At 38.0% G+C, this 24,948-nt stretch overlaps 1 protein-coding gene across 1 annotated transcript in view; it reads left to right on the forward strand.

Moving 5' to 3' along the window:
* The window catches only part of LOC129741159 (ras-related and estrogen-regulated growth inhibitor-like), a 38,202-nt gene that overhangs the window by 8,842 nt on the left and 4,412 nt on the right, over positions 1-24,948 (forward strand). Inside the window, exons 2-3 of the mRNA XM_055732867.1 lie at positions 22,404-22,540; positions 22,611-22,769. Coding sequence (XP_055588842.1) covers positions 22,404-22,540; positions 22,611-22,769 — 296 coding nt within the window. The remainder of the gene's footprint in view (positions 1-22,403; positions 22,541-22,610; positions 22,770-24,948) is intronic.

The following is a 24,948-nucleotide window of genomic DNA, read 5'->3' on the forward strand; positions in this document are numbered from 1 at the left end:
TTTTTCGTCCGCAGCTGCAAATGCCAGATCAAACACTTTCTTGCCAACTTATCGGCAAAAACGAATTTGAACTTAGCAGGGACATCACCCCGACCAGTGGCTTTGTAAAATTTTTGGCCAGGAAGTCGCCCAAAATCAGATTTCACGATTTTTGAACCAGACCATGTGGCGTGGGTGTCCAAAATTGATTTTCGCCTCGCGGCTTCCATTACGTGTAACTTTATTGGAACAAAACGAATCGTTATGAAATTTTCAGCCGACGGCAGGTGGCGAACCGGAAAAATTTGATTTAAAATGCCCAGTAGGAAAAATGTACCTGTTTAGCCCGATTTTATCGTAGAAATTGCCTGTTTTTTTTGTTAAAGTTGGGCGACATTTCCTAACTGGGATAGCATTTCTTCAAATCGATCGATGCGCACTCTGGAATCGATATTGCGTACTATTGGACAATTTATCCAGAATACGAAATCGAGTGTCCAGTCAGTATGGTCAGTGCTTTAAGTGTGTATTGGGGATTTTTTTAATTATCTGACGAAGTTGCGCCGGAGGTCTTCATATTTTACCCAAAATTGAAAATTTGGTTCATTTTGACGACTTAAAAACAAATGTATTTTTTCAGCTTTCTAACATTTTTATTTTTCGAGTTAGATTCGGTTAGATATTTTTTTTTGTAAATGAAATAAAACCATATCTCAAAGCTTCATAACTCTGTTATTGTTCGATGGAAATCATTAAATAGCACATCAAATCGCATTGAAATTTTATCAGTTTTTCAAATAAAACTGTTAATTTTTTTTAAGTAAACGTGAAGTCCGTTTTGCGGCTCACTAAAAAGTATGAAAAAATAGCTTTGATAAACACTTTCGTTCCCGTGTTGTTAGAAGCGCGCGATACCTGCATATGTGCTATTTTATGATTTCAGTTGAAAAACAACAGAGTTATGAAGCTTTGAAATATGGTTTTATTTTAATTACAAAAAAATCTTACCGAATCTACCTCGAAAAATTAAAACGTTAGAAATCTGATAAAACATTTACGTAAGTTTTTGAGTCGTCAAAATGAACCAAATTTTCAATTTTGAGGAAGATCTGAAGAACTCCGGCGCAAATTGTCAGATAATAAAAAATCTTCAACAGTCAAATTATGTTGCAGGAATATTAGTAATCCGTATGGAGCGTTTGGCAGGGAACTCCACGCTTTAATCCTTTCCTTGTTCCAGAATGATGTTTCCGTACTTGTCTCTGCAATGCATGTTTTATGTAACGAGGGACGCAAGTCTTTTTATTTTCCAGGATGCTCACATGCTTTGGCTATGTTGGTAAAAGAAGAAGAATAAGAATTGATAGGGAATTTAAAATATCTAGTTGTACGTTTCAGGATGAGAGATTGTGATACATTGAATATTTTTAGAAAAACATTTCAATGCTCATTCAAAATGTCAAAGGAAGATAATAATGATGCTTGAAATCATCGAAAATCATTGCCATGCTAGCAAACAAGAAGGTTGTACAGTAAAGCTTTCCCAGAAACGACGATCATCATCAAAAGGAATCACCTTTCATGCGCCGAACAAACTTAGCCCTGAGATGGGGTTTCCGTTTGCTATTTTGCCAATTTGTAACGCGTTTCCCTCATTCGATTGGGATAGAGAAACTGTTGAGTGGGCACATTCGAAAGTAAGTAGCTCTATACTATCTAGTAGTAGATTGTAATCGAGCAGAGACGTAGCCAAACGTTTAGATGTTAGCTTCTTATCTCTCTGAGAAAGATTGAAAAAGAGGAGAAAATAAACCGTTGGGAATATTTTTTCAAGCTACGCTACTGGTGGTGGGAATGTAGACAACACGAAAAGACTAGACGAGCTAATCATTTTACACATATCGTCTCCTGGGGGCAAGTTGATCGTTTATCATTTTTTTTTCCACCCACGACACCCACTGTTTGGTTTGGGAAAAAACTGCTTCCAGTGTAGTATTTTGTTTTATTAATGGTAAGCTACCGGTGCTTTACCAAAAGGGCTTAATGAAATTTAAAAAAAAACTGTTTTTCCCTAAATTACAATAACAATGTACTAGAAATGAACATTCGGCTTAAACAAAATTAATCACCTCAGGTACTCGGAAGATTTGATGGTTTCCAAATTTTTGGGTAGTATCGGTTTTCCTAATTAGCGAGAGAAGAAAATCGCCTGCAGAACCAAGATTGTTTTCCTTTCTCGTTTTTGACAGTCACATCGGCAAAACAACACCGGGAAATGCGTAAATCGATTTCACTCTTCATTAGTCCGACACTAATTAGGTGGAGCGGAGTTTTCGGGACACCGCCAATTGTTGACAACTTTAAGGCGTATAGAAACAGATTATCTTTTTTTTTTAATTAAATCAACTGCCAACTGGACTTGTTGTTTATCGAATGTTGCTTCAAAAAAGCACAAATTTTACAGAGAACCCTATTTTCCAGATACAAAATTTCCAAGAATCGCATTTTTCCTATCCCTGGCTTCAATTGCCCATCGATAAGACGAACGCTTTCTTTTTTCCTGCCGATCAATTTTCCCGATACAACAAGACGACCACCATCATTCAGGCTTCAGAGGAAGATGTGTCCATTCATTTTTCTCGCATTCTCGTCCCATCGCATCGTCTCATATTGTAGCGTGTTGGATTCCTCCATTCGAATAGCTAATAATAATGGCTGGCCGTCCATTGAAATTGGCAATTTATTACGCATCGATGGGACCCTTCGAGGGGTTCTCGTGCTCTCTCTACCTTTCGAGTAAAATTGACCTTTGAGTCGTGGTAATTGAATTCTGCGTCAGCGAATCAATGGAAATATTTTCGATCCGAATTGCTTTCGGGTGCCCGCGCCGTAAATCGGTTCCTTCAAAGGTATTTGCTTCAAAGGTATTTGCTCCAAGTTGCCGTGATAGTTTTTAAGGCCAACAAAATGTTTATAAATACCTAATTTGTTACAAAAAAATGTAAACATTATTAATTTACAAAATTGTAGGGGAGAATGAGGATACTTGATCCCTGGGGATACTTGATTCCTTAGCTATATCTCCAAACTGGAATGTCGTACAAAGATCAAATGTTTTAGAAAAATGTGCCAAATGGAACAAAACACCAATGGTTGAAGCTCAAAAAATTTTAACAAAATAAGTTTTTTGGTTATTGAACTTTGTTTAAAAAATTTCACAAAATGTGACTTGAAGATCTTTTTTCATCATTTTAAAATGTTCCAAACATGGAAATATTATAACAAAAATATTTATTCCAATACATCAATCTTTTGAGTGTAAAATGAACTTCAAAATACAATATTTTCAAAGCGATGGAAAACTCCCAACTTTTTTCAGAAAAAGTTATCTAAAATGTTGATTTTGGGTACAATTGATTCCTAATATATGGTCCCGGTATATTCTTCTACTCAATGGATCGTGGTCATTGCTGATTACGAGATTACTAATATTTATCCAATAACTAATATTCATCCATCAATTATCTGAAGAAAAGGGCTAAAATAATTGATTTTCTCTTGTTTATAAAAAATTGTACCCGTAAGTATGCAATGTCATAAAGGTAGACTTCAAAACTTCAAAAATATCGCAATTTTTTTACTCCCACGAAAATGCTTCTTGTACTTCTACGGGTTCAAGTATCGTTGTAATTTTAGGAGCATAGAAACTTGAAGTTACACGCTGTCAGAAAATGTAAAAGAGTGCGAGTTGCTAAATTTTTCCAAAAATATATGGTGAAAATAAGAAAAGGGGATCAAGTATCCCCACTCTTCCCTAATGATTTTGTATTTGAAATTTTATAATTGGCCTCTTACGAACGCTAGAAGCGCCAAATTACAAAATCCGTAATATATACGCCGAGATCAAATTTGATGTCTTGTGATAGCTTAACCCTAATCCGTTCTTGAGTGTCAATATGGCATTATTGAAAGTTTGAGGGCTTATAAATTTATTCGGTTGCATCCAAATAAAAAAATAATCTTCTGGGACCATCAATGAATTCATGAAATCTTTGATCATCATTACTTTTTTTTATGGACGCACCCTGAAAGCCCAGTAAAAAGCCTCCCAAATCGGACCACGAGTGTCAACATGACACTCCACGATTAATCTCTATATCTCTCTTGTTTCTCTGTATAAAATTTATAGTTTAAAATGGGGGTAGGCATGTTATTCGAAACAAACGGGAAAGTTGTACATAGTTTGAAAAACAACTTTCTTTTAAAAATCTTCGAAAATTATGCGTTTCGTATTTTGAGAATCTGAAGATGCCAAATGCGGATAATAACGTCTACCTTCGAGTTTACTGAACTCGTAAGTGGTATAGTAAAGTTGCCCGAACTGAAAACAAATATGATGTAAAAAATTGTTAGAACGAAATTTTTTGAGCAATTTTCACAAAAATAATCATGAAAGGTTTTTTGGAATCTTTATATAAATATAGATAAACAAAATCAAGTTTCATTTTTGTTGAGTAATCTCTGGGTCTTGGACCAAATTGGCCCGGATATTGCAATAATTTTTGGTTGATTTTGACAGTTTTTAAATTTAATAGCCCGGCTTTGCCCGGCCCTGATGCATGCTGAGAAATATCTGGTAACCTTGTTGAAGAGGGTTAATCATGATAAATCTAGTATGGTGGTCTCACATGCCAAATCGCACGTTCAGCCATATTGAAAAAAGTTATGACAGCCGGCTGAAGTGTTTACGAAAAAGGGGGTCCAGGGATGCCAGGTGTTTGAGATACAAAATCAAAGAAAAAAGTCTATGTATGTCTGTGCATGTCGTAGACCAAAGATCAAAAGATTTAAAACCAAATTGCGTTTTTTAGACTAAAACTTTTAGTTTATTTCTTTAATTATAATACACTCCGCACTTTTCGGATGCTCAGAAATAGCTGTGATTAACCGTGATAATAGGATGGATCTTTTAAGGGTGCACCAAACAACCATATTCCTAAACCGGATGTTGCTTGTCTGATCGATGGCATCAAGGTAGGACTCAGGGTGTTCACCATCGAAGCGGCAGTCGAGGGGCCAAAAACTTCATCTGGATTTCCCAAATGATATCCATTAGATCCGGATTACCCGATTGGATCTTCTGGAGCAGCGATGGCAACAGACGGAGGTCCTCCTGAAGCAGCTGTTTCATCTCCATGAAGATCAGATGTTTCTGCAGGAAGGCCAGCCGCTTCTCGGACGATGGAATGTCATACCTCGCCATGTTACCATCCGATTCGATGACTTTCTGCTGCTTCCAGACAGCTCTTGGAAGAAAATAGTGTTGAATAAGCATAAATCTGTTATAAGTAATGGATAATTAATGTTACTCACGGCTACCGACAAAATTGGCACCGTTGTCTATTAGTTCAACGTCTTCCAGCTTTGCTTACCAGCCCGAAACTCAGCCGGAAGAATTTTTTTGCTTTTATGGATTATATTTGCAAAATTATGGCGAAATCTTTATCTGAGCAATATATTGATGATTGGCAAAACTCCGTGTTTTACAAAAATCAGAGCCCCGGGCATCCCAGCCAGCCAGCAGCCCAGCAAACAGCCAGCTGTCAAATTTCGGCTGCGTTTCGCCCCCTCCTCCGCATCCAACCCTCGTCTACTTTTTGTCAAAGTGAGACCACCATATCTAGATTCATCATGGGGTTAATCAGTTTCTGTTTTAAATAATAATCTGTAGGTACTATGTTTGTGAAGTATTCAAGTCAAACGAATTGAGATACAGCCATAATCCATGCTAGAAATGACTGATATTTTTGCGTTGTTGTCAGAAATTTTAAGTGAAAGTGTTTACGTACACACCTGTTAAATCACTGGCTTGAGCCATGACACAAAGTGCTCCATACAAGAGTTTAGAGAATTTGGGAAGCTTTTAGGAACAGGCATATAATTAAAAGGAAATTAGTTTCTAATGTTATTTTTTAATAATTATTGGGCAAAATTTAGTCATGAGAAGGTACTTGCAAGACACGCCGACGGAAATACATTTGATTTTTTTTTACAAAAATTTACGAAAATGTGCAAACAGCTTTCATATAAGAGCAGACATTTCAGAAGTGCATTTTCATAAACGATATACAACTCTTAAATAAATCTATGAAAAATCTAAATCATTTTGAATCTTCTTCCACACACTACCAAAAAAATCTGGAAAATTACATCACATATGATGTAAATAAAAAGAAGCATCATATAAGATGTAATTTTCAGTGCGAGTTAAATACTACACGTCTGTAAAATGAAAAACGTGTATTATTCAACTCGCACTGAAATTTTTGACGCTCCGTTTTGTTTACATCATATGTGATGTAATTTTACATGTTTGTTTTTTTGTAGGTTTTTTTTTGTTAATCCAATAAGAAATAATTCCTATTTTTGTTTATTGATTTTTTTATTAAAATTTAATTACATTTGGTCATCTACATTTTGTTTACTAATCTGTAGAAAAATAAAATGCCACAGTTACCACCGGGCTGATTCAATCGGTTAAATGTCTTACCTTAATTATTCTTTTCAAGTATATCTGCGATGGGACAAAGTTGTATTGCAGTTTACTGCAGCTAACCAGCATAGATTTTTTTCTCGACTGCGATTTCATCGTCCGGCTCAATTTTCCTGAAAGTTTAAAGTGAAACGTAAATTATTGGACATAACGTTTGGCAAAAAACTCACATTAACACCAGTAGTATCCGAAATGTGTATTAAATACCAGGGAGCTTTACACATTTTTCATCTCATTTAAACCGCAACGACAAACTGTAGGGAGAATTTGAAAATATAAATTATTGCTTCAAAAAGTTTCTTATAATTACTAACCCTTTTTTAAAGTTGCCCATAATGGTTCTTTCATTAGAGCCGTTTTTAATTGATGGCACAGGTCTCTATGGCGGTTGCCAACGCGAACAACATCTCCGACAGCAGCTCTCCAGACACCGGAATAAGTGCAATTGAGTGAATACTGCAATAGGATTAATTTCTTATTAATGATTGCCTTACAGAAATCAGGAAACTTTCTCAAATATTCTATTAAATCATATCTGTTTCTAAGTAGAGATCATTGGAAGAAGCTCCAAAAATACCAAATAAAGAAAATAAATTTCTTACCATCTAGCACCCAAGCCTTTTTGTGAAGGATGAGTGCATGGTGTCTTCCACTAGAATCTCCATGCCGGGAGTTTCTTATTGCACACGTAGACTTTTCGGAAACACTCTTCTGCCAACTGCTAGTCGTTTGAATCCGGTCCTCCTCCGTTTTTTGTGGAATACTCATTTTTATCAGGTGACCATCGACTGGATCGCTAAAAACTGCTGCGGTTCAAGAACCTTAGGGAGCCACTATCTGTCGGGCAGCGACTAGTTTTTTAATCTCATTCGTCGTCCTGAAATAAAAAAGGATTGGTTTCAGATCAATCTACTGTATGTATGTATGTATGTATGTATAATCCATCCAACGACCCCCTGAGCTGGCAGGTATGTTATGCAAAAGAGCCAATATTAATCCGTTTGATTAAAATTGTTCAATCGCGGGTGCTGGTGGTGTTAGCTCTATTGAAATTCCAGTAACCCATTTCAGAATGGCACCTGCACATCTCGAGGCTACTTTCATTGCCAATAAGCCCCGCCCAATCATAGCCGCATGACCAAATGGGTCCTGTAATTATGATTAGCCTTTCCTTCTTTTATTGTTGACATATCCAGAAACTTCATAAATATAATTGCCAAATTATATGAACTTAGCCCCCTAATACGTCCAATAAAAGATAGACATGTATTTAGTATACGATTTCAATTATACATACAGGTAATTCAATGAATCAATCTTACCTTTTTATGGAACCAAAATCTCATCTTTTATCTTACCTTACCTTTAAACATTTTACATAAATGTTACCGTAGCTTTAGCCTCATTCCCGTTTCTGACAATGCCAGACGTTCTCGGTAAGTTATGTTCTCCTCAATTTTCACAACCTTCCATTTAACTCAAATGATTTTTACGGAAAACAATGCGAGCAAAAACAAAACTTGTACGCGTTAAGCGGAATAAAGAATGTGTCGTGCATCTTGAACGTGTGCAAGAACTTTAAGCATGAATGATTGCTGAATTTCCTCCCTTCTTATCTTCCATGTGCAAGTAACTTTGTCAACGACGCGTAGTAGGCTGCGCTTTATAATGCATAACACATTACATCAAGATTTGCCCTTCCTCAAGCCATCAAACTTTCCTACCTGGCCGGTACGACACCAAAATCGCAATTTAATATTCATAGTTAAGGATTTCTATTTTTTCTCACTCCACCACTTTAAACTTCTTATTTGCTTAAAGACACTCATTAAACAAACACTCATTCTTCTCAAAACATACACAAACGGCACCTTTATAGCAATTTTTTCCCTTTTCAAATCTTCTCAACATAGCGGAATGGCTATTTTTCTAAAATAACATACATTTTTTCGCAGTTTTCGAAGCCATTCCACATAATTCGAAAAAAAAATCCGGAATGCTTCTCCCACTCCGTCGTAGCTTCGTCAATTAAATAATGGTTCATTTGACCCACGCTTGGCGAAAATAAAATCAACAGCGCACGGGAAGAGAATTTAAACGCGCCGCACAAATTATACTCGCTGGCATTCCCCACTTTCTCAGGTACAAATCAGGTTTTTTTTTTCAGTTTCACTCATCATATCAGCTCATTTTGACACAACAACTACTTTTTCGACATCTTGCCATTTTTAGCTGAAAATTACGAAAATTATTAAGAAAAGACAACTTTTAATACGTAGCGCAATGAGAAAATAGAAAAACGCGTCCGCACTCGACCAAGGCCTACTCGAGAATCCGATTGGTTTCAGATCAATCTACTCCGCCCAAAATCGGCACTACTTACCTTTCCTACAATAAATTTATTTTGGTTTTGGATTAAGGCAATGAATTTTTAGCTTCGACCAAAAAAGTAAACAGAACTGAAAAAAAACGACAGAAAAAAAAAGAAGTAGAGAGAATGACAGTCTGAATATTTCGAGTGCACTGGAATGTTTCACTCCTTATAATAACTGTAGTAATTCCTAGCATAGAATTTACTGGATCACCTTGAAAAATTTTATTCTTCGTATTTTAATTATTTCTGAACTCTGAAAACTTGAAGGTCTTCTTGAACTCGCGATGTAAACCAACTGAATTGAGCAATTTGCTTTTTCAATTAAAATATTTACATGAAATTTAAATTCAAATGCATTTATGCATTTACATTGCAAAAACGCGTTCTGTGTCATAAATTGATAAAATTTACATGACAAAATCGTGTTCTGTTTCATGTAATAATATTGCGTTCCTTTTTCAGTGCTACTAAGGATTCATATTTTTTGTGTATATAAAAATATCTGTAAAACTACATCATATATGATGTAAATAAAAAGAAGCATCATAAATGACGGAATTTTACATTAGCAAATTCTGTTCTGTGTCATGTAATATTAGTGTGATTCAATTTCAGTGTTTCTAATGGTATAATTTTTTTTTATTTTGTAAATTTACATTACAAAATCGCTTTCTTTGTCGGGTAATATTCAAGGTTTTAAATTTCAATGCTTTTAAGGATTCAGATTTTTTTTCTGTGCAGTTCAAAAAACAACTCAAACACTCCGTTGATTTAAGAAAAACACCATCAAATTTGTTACTTTGGTTAATAGAAAACAGGATAAAATTCCAGTTCTTTCAACCAGGTTTTTTCCTTGTTAGAATGCTTTCCAAAACATAACTTTCGTAAATTTAGCTTACAATTATCTCCAAATTTTTTTTTAAATGACAGTTTTTGTGAAAATATCATTTTTTCATTCAAAAACTTTTCAAATACTTACTTGTGTTTTCAATCGCAAGAAAAACACCAGTTTTTGAAACTCAATTTATCGCTTTGTAGCTATCAATATTTGTATGTATGTATGTATGTATGGTTCCCCCATCGGTAGCAAGGTCCTGCCTATGTCTGTGTGGCTTGGCCTTCGAATTTCTTCTAGGGCTTCCACGGTCCGATGGTTCGTCGAAGGAAGGCATCCAACCCTCAGAAACCTACAATGGCCGGCTACCCGTGCCGCTTGCAAAGATCTCTTTGGGTTATCCCCAGATGCATTCCTTCTAGAATTTTTTGTATCTGGAAATGCAAGGAATAATGTTGTATAGTAAATATTTAGTAACATAACAAATTTAAAAAATATAATATGATATAAATATAATACGCTTATAAGCACGGATCAAATGAAAAACCATCAAAAATATAATAATTATTTTTTAAAAAGGATACAGAACATACTTTATCATCTCTTCAGCCTCTAGTAAGTCAGCGAAGAAACATGATAACAATGATATAATGAATAACACCTGCTTATTCATTATGTATGTATGTATAAATGTAAGGGTAAATGCCTGTGTGGCTTCCACAGCCGATGGTTCGTCGAGGGAAGGTATCCCACTCTCAAAACCCACAACGTTTGGCTACCACTCCGCTTGCAAAGGTCTCGTAAAGTCCATCTGAAACTTTAAATTAAAGAAACAAACAACAAAATATCCCTAACCCTTAAAATATTGCCGTAAGGAAAATTACTTAATATGAGACAGTTTTATACAATAATATTCAATACAATAATATAGTTAGGTTCATGTATATAGTCTAAAAAATTGATCATTTAATTTATTATTATTTTTTAGTAAAATTATACGGATCTGCAAGGATAAGAGTTTACGAGCGTATAAATGAATTAAATTGTTCAGTAATGAAAAGATCTATCTGTACTATTATAATCTAGTAATAGCCCAATCTTTTAGTTTGCCAATTTTCCATCAGAGAGCAAACCTCCTTTTTCCCACTGTCTTTGTGTTTCTCATCCTACAGCACAGCTGTTTGGCAACACGCATACATATCAACCGTCTGTGCGTAACAATAAAATCCTCACTTTTTTTTTATTCATTCGTAAACCTTCCATATACACCATCTTACATATGAATGAACCTAGAGATCCCCGAGAGTTTGAGGGTACTCACACATCATTATTCTTTTAGAACACCTAATCTTTTGAAATCACCCTCGACGGGGGGTGTAAGGATTGGATTCGTCGCTAATAAGTTACATATTGCATTAAGACTTCTACATCCAATTACCCCTCGTTTATATGTCATAAAGAGTTGGTCTCTTTCGCTCTCGTTCTCCATCTTACTCACGCTCCCACAGCTTGTCAGTTACACGCTCAGTGTCGGCCATTTCGGTTCGCTCGTCGCAGCTCTTTTGGCGGTAGTTTAACATTCGAGAGTAACGTTGTGGAAAATACAGATCCGGATGTATCCGGAGATTTTCCCGATGCGGACAATCCCGTATTTCACATTGGCGATCCTGCCAGGAGCCCAGAAAATTTTTGTTGGGGAAAGATCTAGGGAAAATCTCCGGTTGCATCAAGTGCAAAGAAAATGGCGTCTGTTCGATGAATGTGGTCCGAAAAAAGTATAAGGTGAGTAACGCCAGCTCGATTTTGGGCCTGATAGAATGGGTTGAGCCTTTGGACTAGACAAGAACCCAGAGTGCGCCGTGGGTCGACAGCTGGATTTTCGTTTTGCATGAGGTGCAGTCGGTTTTGTTCAGACAGGAAAGGCGAGATTGTGTAGTTGAGAGGTTAGCAAAGACGCCCGCAAGCAGAAGGTCGAGTCAAAGGGGGACGCAAACGCACCAAAGTTATTTTAGCCAGGCGAAAAAACCGCCAGCTCAAGTTTTGTTAAAACGATGCTTTTTTAGCCCGACAATTCCCAAGACCCACTTAACCTAAGACTTTAAACGATAGCATTAAAACAGGCGGAACGCCAGCATTCGAATAGTCGAAAACGCCAGCTTTGAACAGGCCGAAACGCCAGCTTTAAAACAGGCGGAGACGCCAGCACTGAGGAAGGCGGGCACGCCAGCACTGAAACAGGCGAAAACGCCAGCAATGAAAAAGGCGGAAACGCCAGCTTTGAAATAGGCGGAAACGCCAGCTTTGAAACAGGCGGAAACGCCAGCTTTGAGAGGGGCGGAAACGCCAGCACTGAGAGAGGTGGAAACGCCAGCTTTGAAATAGGCGGAAACGCCAGCTTTGAAATAGGCGGAAACGCCAGCTTTGAAACAGGCGGAAACGCCAGCTTTGAGAGGGGCGGAAACGCCAGCACTGAGAGAGGCGGAAACGCCAGCTTTGAAATAGGCGGAAACGCCAGCTTTGAAACAGGCGGAAACGCCAGCAACAAAAAAGGCGGAAACGCCAGCATTGAGAGGGGCGGAAACGCCAGCACTGACGAAGGCGGGCGCGCCAGCTTTGAAACAGGCGAAAACGCCAGCAACAAAAAAAGCGGAAACGCCAGCATTGAGAGGGGCGGAAACAACAGCACTGACGAAGGCGGGCACGCCAGCTTTGAAACAGGCGAAAACGCCAGCAATGGAAAAAGAGGAAACGTCTGCTTGAAATAGGCGGAAACGCGCCAGCAATAAAAAGGCAGAAACGCCAGCTTTGAAACAGGCGGAAACGCCAGCAACAAAAAAGGCGGAAACGCCAGCATTGAGAAAGGCGGAAACGCCAGCATTGAGAGGGGTGAAAACGCCAGCTTTCAAACAGGCAGAAACGCCATCATTCAAACAGACTGAAACGCCAGCTCTGAGAAAGGCGTAAACGCCATGATTGAGAAAGGCTAAAACGCCAGCACTGAGAGAGAAGGAAAATGCCAGCTTTAAAACATGTGGAAACGCCAGCATTGAGAAAGGCGGAAACGCCAGCCCTGAGGGAGGCGGGAACTACAGCTCTGAGAAAGGCGGAAACTCCAGCTTTGAATCCGTAACGCCAACATTTGAACAGAAAAAGCGCTGGATTTAAAACAGGAGAAAACGCCAGCATTTCAATACTTTCAGCCAACAGCTTTGGTCATGTCTCTATTGAGAATTTGTATGATAAGCTTTACACGCAACCCAGAAATCGAGAATGTTCAGGCAAGAACATCAGCTAGTGGGTCCTTGAAATGATATAAAAATTAACAGTTATATTTTTGAAAGAAAGTCAGTGGACAGAAATAATTATTTAAAGGTAATCAGCGCCAGTTAAACTTTAATTTAATCGAAACAGTTATTCCAGAAATGATTGGAACCTACCTTAGCAACATTAAAATGGATGGCTTATTGTTTCTATTGGGGTCTTCAACGTTTCAACGTGTCAAAAACGTTGATATCTTTACCGTAGGAGATCGTTGGCTTACAGCACTATTTCTGATTCTGGACCGCCTCAATGACAACGTTTATCGAAAACGTTCTAGCTATGTTTTGTTTTGCTAAAGATTTTATGCTCTCTGAGATGACGCTTCCAGCCAAATGTAACGGTCAATACGCCAGCAGCTGCATCTAGTTTTTGTCAGAAAAGGTACGGTTGCGCAAGATTTGATAGATCAGAGCTGACAGTCACTCAGACTTCCGAATTAAAGCAGATCTTTGTCTTAGGTGACCGCAGAAAAATCATCCTACATCACGAGGACATTTATTTGTAGATAACAACAGAAATTCGATACATCAGTTCATCGTGTGCCGAGTGTCCCGATAAAAACACGATTTATTAGCTTAGAATCCTTAACAATACGAAAACATATTTCATTTCTACGTCCACCTGCAGAGACATTTGTTCCTTTGCCCCATTGCCCGTTTGTAGCAACTCCTGTGTTGTTCTCTGCGTTGGCTTCCATTAATCCATGTTGCAAAAAAAAAATGATAATAATAATTATAATAGGCATCGATCACCGCTGTCTAGGGGATTTCATGCTCTGGATCATCCCGACGAAGTTCATTATTTTGACGGCCCAAACCAATGCCTGGTGAACAGTCTCACAATGCTGAGCAATTGCTACAGCACAAAGCGTTTTGTGTAGCATGTGCAGTATCGAACAAGTCGAATTAGTTACTTCCAGTCGTTCTGTCCTTAGCAATCAAATTTTGGATGATTGGAATTAAGGCTCCCTGTCAGAAAGAGAACCAGCCGTATTGCAGTTTATTGGTTCGTCTTGGTTGGTTGCCCGTCGAAGCAGTGTCCTCTCAACCCAGTATAGCCCAAGCGGCAGCTGCACAAGTAACCTCTGGCTGTGGGCTTCCAAATATGGCACCCCATCAAAACTACCTTCGTACGTTTGACATTCCGCCATCCAGTGAGCCATGCCATCGGAAAGGTTAGACTCAATATCAGTCGTCTGAGCCGCTAAGTAAGCCAAAGAGAGCACACATGAGCCCCTCGCATATCTAGCTGGCCTTCAACGTGCATGCATGACGCACCATCCGGCTCTTGAACTGCCTAACTTTTTCTACGTTCGTCTGTTGTTGGCGTCGAATGCTTTCTCAGTACCGATGGTGCATAGAGCGTTCACCGCCCCATAAGAGGAAGCCAAACAAAGATCCTGTCCAGGTCGCAAAAACCACCATCTTGATCGCGATGTCTAGAAAGCGGAAAAATGCCGTTAATTGCGACCATTTATTTAGAAATTTTATACAGGCGAAAGAAAAATGGTATAATTATGAGGGCTGAGGATGAATAACACGAGAATGTTAAGATCCTAGAAAACAATAAATAGTATAATTTTGACTGACTTTGTATCCTTTCGCGGACTTCTTAGAGTAGCTTCAATTTGGTCATTTGTGCAGCAACTCACTGATTAAAATTGGCCAAAATTGTTGGAAGTGCATTAAACCTCCTAAAGCAGATCCCGTTGAACCTGCAACGAAAATCCGAAACAGAGTACGCAAAGTTTGGATTTAATCAACCCTTCATTAACATTTTCGTCAGCAGTAAGAAACTAGCATTTTTCGACGTATTTCGGTTTACCGTAATAGCTCGATGCATCCTGGGCACCCACTGCCGCAACAAGAACCACTTGTAGTGCAACTACCGTAGTGTCGTTCAAGTCCTAACCCACCTCGGGTCGACTTTTTTTTAGGTGTCAGGTATCGCTTCTGATCCTCTAAATTCTGCTCATTCAATAGCAATAATGTTTCCTGGTCGATGGACTTTTCGATTTCGTATAGTTCAGCATTGTTATTTGTGCTTAGAAGTAACGAACGGGGGCGCGAGGCAAAGAGGAGCCAATTCACATTCCTGCATCCAATAAGCGGGGAGCAGTCTATACATGCAGGCTGGGTTCCAGTTTATGAGTTGAGCTGTGGACAAGGACAGCGGCCCGTAAGCGAATGCCGTAAGACATGCATGATCCTCGGTGTGGTAATTTTAAGAGCTCTTACCAGTGTTGGTATCTTATAGATATATGTCATCATGAATGCATTCAGTCGCATAGTAGCTATCTCGGCGAAAGTCAGTGTTGACAAAAGCTCGAATTGGCAAGTGCCGTTATTGGATAGATCATAGGGAAGGTAAACAGTCCCGACAGACATCGACAAAATTCACACAGGTGATGCACTGTCACGGTGCTGCCTCAAGCATACCACTTTTGATACGGTCCTAGAGGCTATCGGGTAGCACAGCATAAATCCCTCCTAACCGTCGCGTCGTACTCTCAGCTTATGTTGGTTAAAGTGGTTGGGCTCACTTTCCCTGAACAACCACCGTCCTTTTGTAAATAAAAAGCAAGGGAAAACTTCTTAAACAGTTTTCAATAAGCATGTATAGCGGCTTACCTGATACGAAGTCTTGCAGAAACCCTAAAATCAGAATCCTGCATCGGATTTGGCAGTCTTGCACAAAACAGTACCAGGGAAAGTGTTTCTTGTGAATATTTTTGATTTTGTTTTGAACATTTGTTGTTTATGTAACGCATCTGATCAGTGACACACGCTAACTTTTGGCTACCCCTTAACGAATACTTTCGACCCGTTATTCAATAAGACTGGGAGAACTCCTTTTTAAGGATAAAGTCGCTGTACCCTTTAAGGGGTACTCAGCCTCATAACGCTTGTAGCGGGTCAAAATTACCCCTTATTTCAAACGCTCATACCGGATGAAAATTACCCCTTATTTAAGATGCTTTCGTATGGGAAATTTTAGGAGCTGCTTATGAAAAATATGTTTGCTGAGAAATAAATCACCACAAAATATCATGTTCCATTTTGTTTATTCAAAAATTACAATAAATAAATTTATTCACCATTTTGTATTTACCATCCAACATCCATGTTTCCGGTTTTAGTCATCGGCTTACAAATTTTTACCGTCCTCGTGCGGAACTGTGCTGTTCTGAAATAAAAACATGAATAATTAAAATCTCACAAAGGAAGCAAAATAAATATACTATGTAAGAATACTTACAATTTTCCATATCAATGACCGGACAAATAATAACGCTTTCAATGTAACATCTGAATCTACCCCTTTGAAGCGGACTCGAGCTTTTTGAAATAAAGGGTAATATTGACCCGAAAAAAAGAACGATAATTGACCGACTATTTGACAGATCGTGGAGGTTCTCAATAACGGGTCAATTTTACGCCTTTAAGGGGTAGCCAAAAGTTAGCGTGCAGAAGGTTGCACAGAGAAAGCGTTACGTAAAGTTATGTTAGCTCCGTTCAATGGCAAAAAAAAATGATTTCCAATTGGTGGTACATGTCGTTCCTGGATTTGGCAACAATAAACTGAATTGGTGCTTAATGCAAAGTCTTTAACTACCTGATTTGACAATAACAACAATAGTAGGGAAAAGTATAAAACATCTGATTGTAGGTGTGTCTCTTTGGCGTACTTATTATTATATAAGGATTTAAGGTGAGTGTCGCTGTTCTCGCTCAGCAATCAGTTTTGGATGAAAAAAACTGGAGATAAACATTTTGTGGGAATATTGTAAATCAGTTCAATACTACCATTTACAAGCTTTAAAAATAAGCATGTATTACCTTCTGTGCTGTAAGGAACAACGGACTGAAGCAACTGTCAAATCACATACAAACGGACCGTACCGACTTTTTGGAACCAGAACGTCAGTTCCCCTTTGATTTCAATGGCATTTTGGTACCAAAACGTCAGTGCGGTACTGAAATGTCAGTTCGAAAATTTCCTTCTCTTTCAGCCCCTTGGTAGGGAACGAAATAAAAATTTTTTTTTACGGAGAAGGAGGGGAATGTAAGGATTGGATTCGTCGCTAATAAGTTACATATTGCATTAAGACTTCTACATCCAATTACCCCTCGTTTATATGTCATAAAGAGTTGGTCTCTTTCGCTCTCGTTCTCCATCTTACTCACGCTCCCACAGCTTGTCAGTTACACGCTCAGTGTCGGCCATTTCGGTTCGCTCGTCGCAGCTCTTTTGGCGGTAGTTTAACATTCGAGAGTAACGTTGTGGAAAATACAGATCCGGATGTATCCGGAGATTTTCCCGATGCGGACAATCCCGTATTTCACAGGGGGGTCTACTGTATTTTACACTTGAGATTTCACACTTTTAATCGAGAAAAAATTCGGTTGAAAACTTTCTAACGCACTAAAAATATTTAACACCATAACTTGGTTTTAAATTTCATAACTATATTTAAATAAAAAATCGAAATTGAAAGAAAAAAAAATAACGATGAATGATGTGCCACATGAAAACTTTGCTAAGCACTTTAGAACTAATAAAATTCAAACGAAAAAAAACTCCTTATCATTTTAGCCAAGATACAATTTTTTGCAAATTTCCAAGTTTTCTTGCTTTAAATATTAAAATGCACTAAAACGTTATTGAAATGATAATTCTTTAAATGTTATCCAAATAATGTATTAAGAAGTTTGTGATTTTAATTTCCACTTACCTGTGCTCCCACCTGAAATGTGAATCGAAATTAATAAATGAAATCATAATAAAAAGACAAAACTAGAAACAATCTGTAGATGTACGTCGCCTGCATATTTCTGCTTTCACCACCATATGAGCCCAATCATTTTCTTGAGATCCCTTATTTTGGACATCCGAAAGAGAATTTTGATTCCACCCACACTTTTACCGAGTAATGAATGAACCTCGAATAGCAAATTTTCACCCATACAGAGATGATCACTCAAACCTCTCTCACTCCTCGCTTTCGTAATTGGACGCACACTTTTTATGAAGGCTATATCGGTGCCACATATTCGGTGGTTGAATGGAAAAATTAAACCATCAACACCTCCCAATTCACATCCTTCCACTGATTCCCTATTAAATGAGCCTTAGAAACACAACGCGTACTTCGAAGCATTCCTATAATGCGTAAGATGTCCTCCCCACTCGTAAATCCAATATTTCATTGCCACCGCCTCTCAAAAAAAAAAAAAAAAAAAAACAAAACTATGCGAAAACAAGACGCCATCTTTTCAAAATCAGAAACTTTTCACTTTTTATTTTATGCATACTTCGTCGTCAACCCGCACCTTACACTTGTTCGAAAACAACAATATTGAATTGGTAATTCTTAAACCGATCGGATACGCTTAAAACACTTTGTTAAATCAACGACCGCCCGACTCGAACACCCGATGACGGTCATCGTTTACAGCCACCTCGATGCATAAACCCGCGACATACCGGAGACGAAAAAAGACACCCGCTCACGGAGAGAGTACAACGCAAACTGTGGCTTTGTAGCTATCAATATTTTTGCAAAAAATTACTTTTCCTCTTTCTCAATTTTGGTCTTTCTCCTCGATCATCGTTCTTCTTTATCCTCTTTCTTTTAGAGGAAAAGGCTCAATCGCCAACTTCAGACTGGTACGGAAAACCCCGAGACGTGTGCCGGTTAGGAAACGCTTTCATAGTAACTCACGCCCGTCACAGCAACCACTCCCGCAGGATTTCTAACCACCAAGGCATGGCCGATTGAGAAACTACCAAGCTAGAATCCCGTCACGACCACCCCGAATGGTATCTCCGCTCCCTTTTGCTGCAGGAAAGATCGTAGCTTTAAAGACCACACGTATGAGTCCAGATTAGGGTTATACAGCGCTCTAAGATCGCGTTGCTTTTGAATTGAAGAGTCATACGAGGTCCAAGACCTTCCGTTAGCTTGTCAAATTTGGTTGACTATCTCGCTCTCTCCGTTCATCATCTTTTAAGTCTCAGGTCTCAGGTGTCATGTGTCATGTGGAAAGTCTCAAGTCTCACGTTTCAGGTCTCAGGTATCAGTTCTCAGATCTCATGATTTGCGAGATTCGTCGACTATAGCACGCCGCGACTGTTCGTCGCGACACATTTCACTCACAATGTTTTCAGCGTTCAAACTTTGAAGTTGTTGCCGCCTTGAAATGAACCTGGGGCAGGTAAAGATAGCATTCCGATTCCTCCGTATCCACGCATTCCGGCAATAATGCGAGCTGATAAGCTTAAACTGATGAAGGTATTGCTTAAAGCACCCATGACCCGAAAGGAGCTACGTCAGGTAGAAGTTGACATCTTCATACTTCCGATTTACCCAGTCTGAAAGTCGCGGACATAGCCTATACGTCCATCTTGCGTTGTTCGATGCGTCCCATTGCTCCTGCCACTTGCTTTGTAACACCAGAGCTATGTCGATGGGAATCATGCCCGCGATGACAAAAGCTGTATCTGCTGATATGGTCCTGTATGCACAGGAACTCGCATGGCTATCAGCCGATGTGTGCTCCGTTATTTGGATCTGTTGCGCTCTACCTCTATCGCGGAGCTCCAGGCCGCTTCTCCGTATCGTAGTTTCGACAGTGCTACGCTCGCAAGGAGACGTCTCTTGCTACTTTTTGGACCATGGTAGTTCGGCATAATTCAGGCCAATGAATCTATGACTTTCGATGCACTTTCACAACAGTATATGACATGCGTACCAAAACTTAATCGATTGTCGACCATTACTCCAAGGTATTTCAGCTGCTATTTCGAAGATGTTGTGTGCCCTCCAACAGTAATCTCCATGTGCGGCACAACTCTTTCATTGGTCACGAGCAGAACTTCGGTTTTATGGTGAGCTATCTGGAGCTTAATACCCTCCATCTAGATGCCAACACTTTCTACGGACACGCTTGCAAGGTCTTCTACCTCCTCGATTGTTTCGCCGGTGATCATGAGAACGATATCGTCAGCAAATTTGACTATCTGCACGCCTGCTGGTAGTTTCAGCGTTAACACCTTGTTGTGTCAGACCATTCCGGATATGGGATTAAAAACAACTTCTTTGAAGAACGGTTAACACGAAAGAGAGTTTTTGTTTGATTCGAACTCATAATTAAAACTTTTCCCGCGATTTTGAACAATACAGAAAGATATTAACGGAGTGGCAACATTATAGCGTTTAAAATCTGATGATTCATAGCTTGTCTACTTTTAGGCGTTATTCATTCCAGGGTGACCAATACATTCGAGATCGAACACACCTCATTATACATGGCATTCTAAAGCACAGGTCCTAGTATGGAACCCTGAGGAGCACCCGCTGTTAGGGCAGTAGATCGTAACCCAGTTTCGGTTTCGTACGTCAGTCCTCGATTTTCGAAGAAGCTTCCTATTATCCTGCAAAGGGTATTTGGAACACGCATCCTGTGAACCGCTTTGGCAATCGCTTCCCAGCTGGCATTGTTGAAGGCATGCTTAACGTCGATCGTCACAATGGCGCAGTGACGAACACCTGTTCGCTTCTTTTTATATGCACGCTTCGCGTACTCTGTCACCATTCAGATGGCGTCCACCGTAGACCTTCCTTCCCAAAAACCGAACTGTCTGTCCGATAGCCCACTTTCGCCTTCTATGTAGATAATAAGTCTGTTTAATATTATCCTCTCCAGTAGCTTACCTAGGTTGTCCAGCAGATAAGTGGGTCTGTATGATGATGGATGTCGTGTCCGTGTCATTTATGTCCCATGTCTTAGTTCTCATGTCTCGAGTCTCAGATCTCAGGACTCTTGTCTCAGGTTTTAGGTATCATGTTTTAAGTCTCAGGTCTCAGGTGTCATGTCGAAAGTCTCAGGTCTCACGTTTTGGGTCTCAGGTATCGGTTCTCAGGTCTCATGTTTCAACTGTCAGGTCTCAAGTCTCAGGTACCAGTTCGCAGGTCTCAGATCTCAGGTGTCATGTCTCAAGTCTGGAGTTTCAAGTCTCAGGTCTCAGGTCTTAAGTGTGAAGTTACGTGTCTTATTGTTTCAGGTTTTAGAGCTACAGAATTTGAATGATTTTTTTCACACGGTTTCCCGCAATTAGTAAGGTTTTTTTTACACGGTTTTCGAAAATTAACACGGTTTTTTGCACGGTTTTTTTACGCGGTATGTACATCAGTGAAAAAAAAAACCAAACGTTATATGTATCCGCAGAGCGAAAAATACAAAACATACCGTATTGATCTACTATTAGAATGGTTTCAGTTTGGTTGAACTTTTTGTTCTCCTGCTGTTTTAAGATTCTAATCTATTATGAAATAATAAAATAATTGAAATTTTTTTAATTTGTCAAATAATTAAAAAAAACATTTTTTTTTGCATAAATTGTTTTGGTGAATGCTAAGGCATTTCCCAGAAAAGCACTGACAAAAAAAGATTTTGAGATGCACCCTGATGTAATTAAGATGCATTTTACGGAAATTATAAATTGGATAAAATAAAACGTTGAGTGATAATAAACCGAACCATACCCAACAACTTTGTAGGTAATCGAAGCCGCCGCGTGTGATTCGTATTTATGACAGCGACATCAGCCAGAGCAGACCGCAAACAAGTGCTACCGGGCCTTTTCCTGCGCTCCCGGAACAGATATCGAATTATATTCCAGAAACCTAAAGGTATAAAATGTTGTGGTTGCGAATCGATTGTGTATCTGTCTTAGATTTACTAAGTGAAAAGCGTCAGAACTGCACCTTTCACGATAAGTTTCCATACTTTGGATGGTATGAATTTAGCACTTTCAAAAGTTTTTGATGTTGAGAATTATTTGATGCCAAAAGCATGTTGTTGTCACCATCATAAAAGTAATAATTTGGGACCAAACGAATTGAACTGCCCCTAGACTCTGTGATGGGGATAAATATGTATGTCGATCAACCCCTGATTAATTTGTTGCATCGAAAGTTACAGCAGTCGAAAGCATATGTACATATTTCCACACTTTGGCACGTGTCCGATCTGTATCGTAGGACTTCCTCCTAATCAATCAGTAAAGGGTGGGTGGGGTTATTTTATGTGATTATTGATCCGCTCGAAATTGATTATTTATGACGGTTGAGGGTATAATTTGCTGCTGATAGATGAACGGAAACAATATTTAGATAATCGACGATGGTTCAATGTCTATGAAGTGAACATTATTTGTTGATAGTTGAAATGCATTTTATCAACTGCGCTAGGTTTCAGAGATTCATTAGAAGATAAATTTTTGGGAAAGACAAAAATAGCTTATCGTTTTCTTATCAAAACCTTCTCTTGTTTCAGCCATGGTGGTCCGGTTCATCACAAAACGATTCATCGGGGAGTACGATCCGAATCTGGAGAAAGTCTACACTTTTCACACCCTGGTAGATAACGAATTTGTTCAGTTTGAAATTCTCGATGCAGCTGGTCAACCCAATGTAAATTAATCAACTTTACACCTTTTTGGATGGATCAACTTCAAATCTATTTCGATTTACCTTTTTTTAGGAAACCGACTGCGTTACGCTGGAAGCCAACATTCGATGGGCAGATGCATTCATACTGATGTACTCGGTCACCGACAAGTGCAGTTTTGATGAATGCAATCGGTTAAAGTTTTTAATAAATTTTAACAAGCGTCGGCGTCGATTGGGTTCTTATAGTAAGGTGAGACTTTGACATTTTGACTAACTAAAAACTAACGTTTATATAAAAGTTGAACTTTAAACTTTCACGCTATGAAACATTCTCAAATAAAGTCACTTTGATAAGCCTTTATGCCGATTTTCAAATTTCCATTGATTGACTCAACAGAGGGAGCCAAAACCATTTTCTCTCAGGATCAAACGTAAACTAGTGTACGTTGTTGTTGTTTATTTACTTACTCACTTTTCCGGCAACAAATCGTTATGGAATAGAAATATCGAAGACTTTCTCTTTCATCTGTCTTTGATGTTTACCGAAAGAAGGAACTGTTTATTGCGTTGACGTTATTCCGTGTTGAAATAAACAACCTTTCGATTAAAAATTGATAAAGCAAATACACTGGTTGGCCCTCTTTAGATTTGAATGGGGTTTCTTTGTGTCTTTGAAAGAAAAACGAGATTTGAATTCGATAAGTCTAAATTTAGCAGACTTATCAGTATTTCTATTCCTGTTCCTATTTTTTTTAAAAATCAATAGACCAAGTTCAAAACACAAAACAAGAACGATGAAGTTTCACTAATAAATCTAAAAAATCACACAAAACACAAAACACAAAACACAAAACACAAAACACAAAACACAAAACACAAAACACAAAACACAAAACACAAAACACAAAACACAAAACACAAAACACAAAACACAAAACACAAAACACAAAACACAAAACACAAAACACAAAACACAAAACACAAAACACAAAACACAAAACACAAAACACAAAACACAAAACACAAAACACAAAACACAAAACACAAAACACAAAACACAAAACACAAAACACAAAACACAAAACACAAAACACAAAACACAAAACACAAAACACAAAACACAAAACACAAAACACAAAACACAAAACACAAAACACAAAACACAAAACACAAAACACAAAACACAAAACACAAAACACAAAACACAAAACACAAAACACAAAACACAAAACACAAAACACAAAACACAAAACACAAAACACAAAACACAAAACACAAAACACAAAACACAAAACACAAAACACAAAACACAAAACACAAAACACAAAACACAAAACACAAAACACAAAACACAAAACACAAAACACAAAACACAAAACACAAAACACAAAACACAAAACACAAAACACAAAACACAAAACACAAAACACAAAACACAAAACACAAAACACAAAACACAAAACACAAAACACAAAACACAAAACACAAAACACAAAACACAAAACACAAAACACAAAACACAAAACACAAAACACAAAACACAAAACACAAAACACAAAACACAAAACACAAAACACAAAACACAAAACACAAAACACAAAACACAAAACACAAAACACAAAACACAAAACACAAAACACAAAACACAAAACACAAAACACAAAACACAAAACACAAAACACAAAACACAAAACACAAAACACAAAACACAAAACACAAAACACAAAACACAAAACACAAAACACAAAACACAAGACACAAAACACGAAACACAAAATACAGAACACAGTTTTTGCATAAATGCATGCATAAAGAATATTAAAAAGCATGTAAGTTCTATATACATAATTATTCAAGTTTGCATTATTTTACGTTAATAGTAAGTATTTATTTTAAATTTTAACTTTCGAGAACAAATCCTGGGCCAATTTTTATATGAAACTTTGAAAAAATAAATTAGGGATATTGAAGGTTTCATTTCGAACAAAATTTTTGTTAACTACTAAGATAACCATTTTAAGCATCGGTGAAAGTTTACCACATATTTACAAATAAAAGTGATGGATTAAGTTTACGGTTCAAATCAGATTCATTTTCTACTCTTGTAAACTCGTTTAAAGTTAAACACTTCAGTTTGATACCTTGTATTTGAAGAATTGACATTAGAAATAATGTTAAACAACTTACAAATAAAATTCCAGCTGAATTTTTACTAGTTTTTTACCAAAAAAAGTTTAACACTAGTGATTGAATTCATAATTAGAATCCTGTGATGATTTTTTTTAAATTATAATATTTATTTTTCTAAAAACGAAATATTTAAAATGAATTCAAATGATTCTCTAAGGCCGGAACAAATTTCAAATCCTTCTTTTGTCACTCAGAGTTGGAACATCGCGAGGGGGGGGGACAATAAAAAATATTGCGAA

This window comes from Uranotaenia lowii, chromosome 2 (genome assembly GCF_029784155.1).
Source record: "Uranotaenia lowii strain MFRU-FL chromosome 2, ASM2978415v1, whole genome shotgun sequence".
In the NCBI taxonomy this organism is placed as follows: Eukaryota; Metazoa; Arthropoda; class Insecta; order Diptera; family Culicidae; genus Uranotaenia; species Uranotaenia lowii.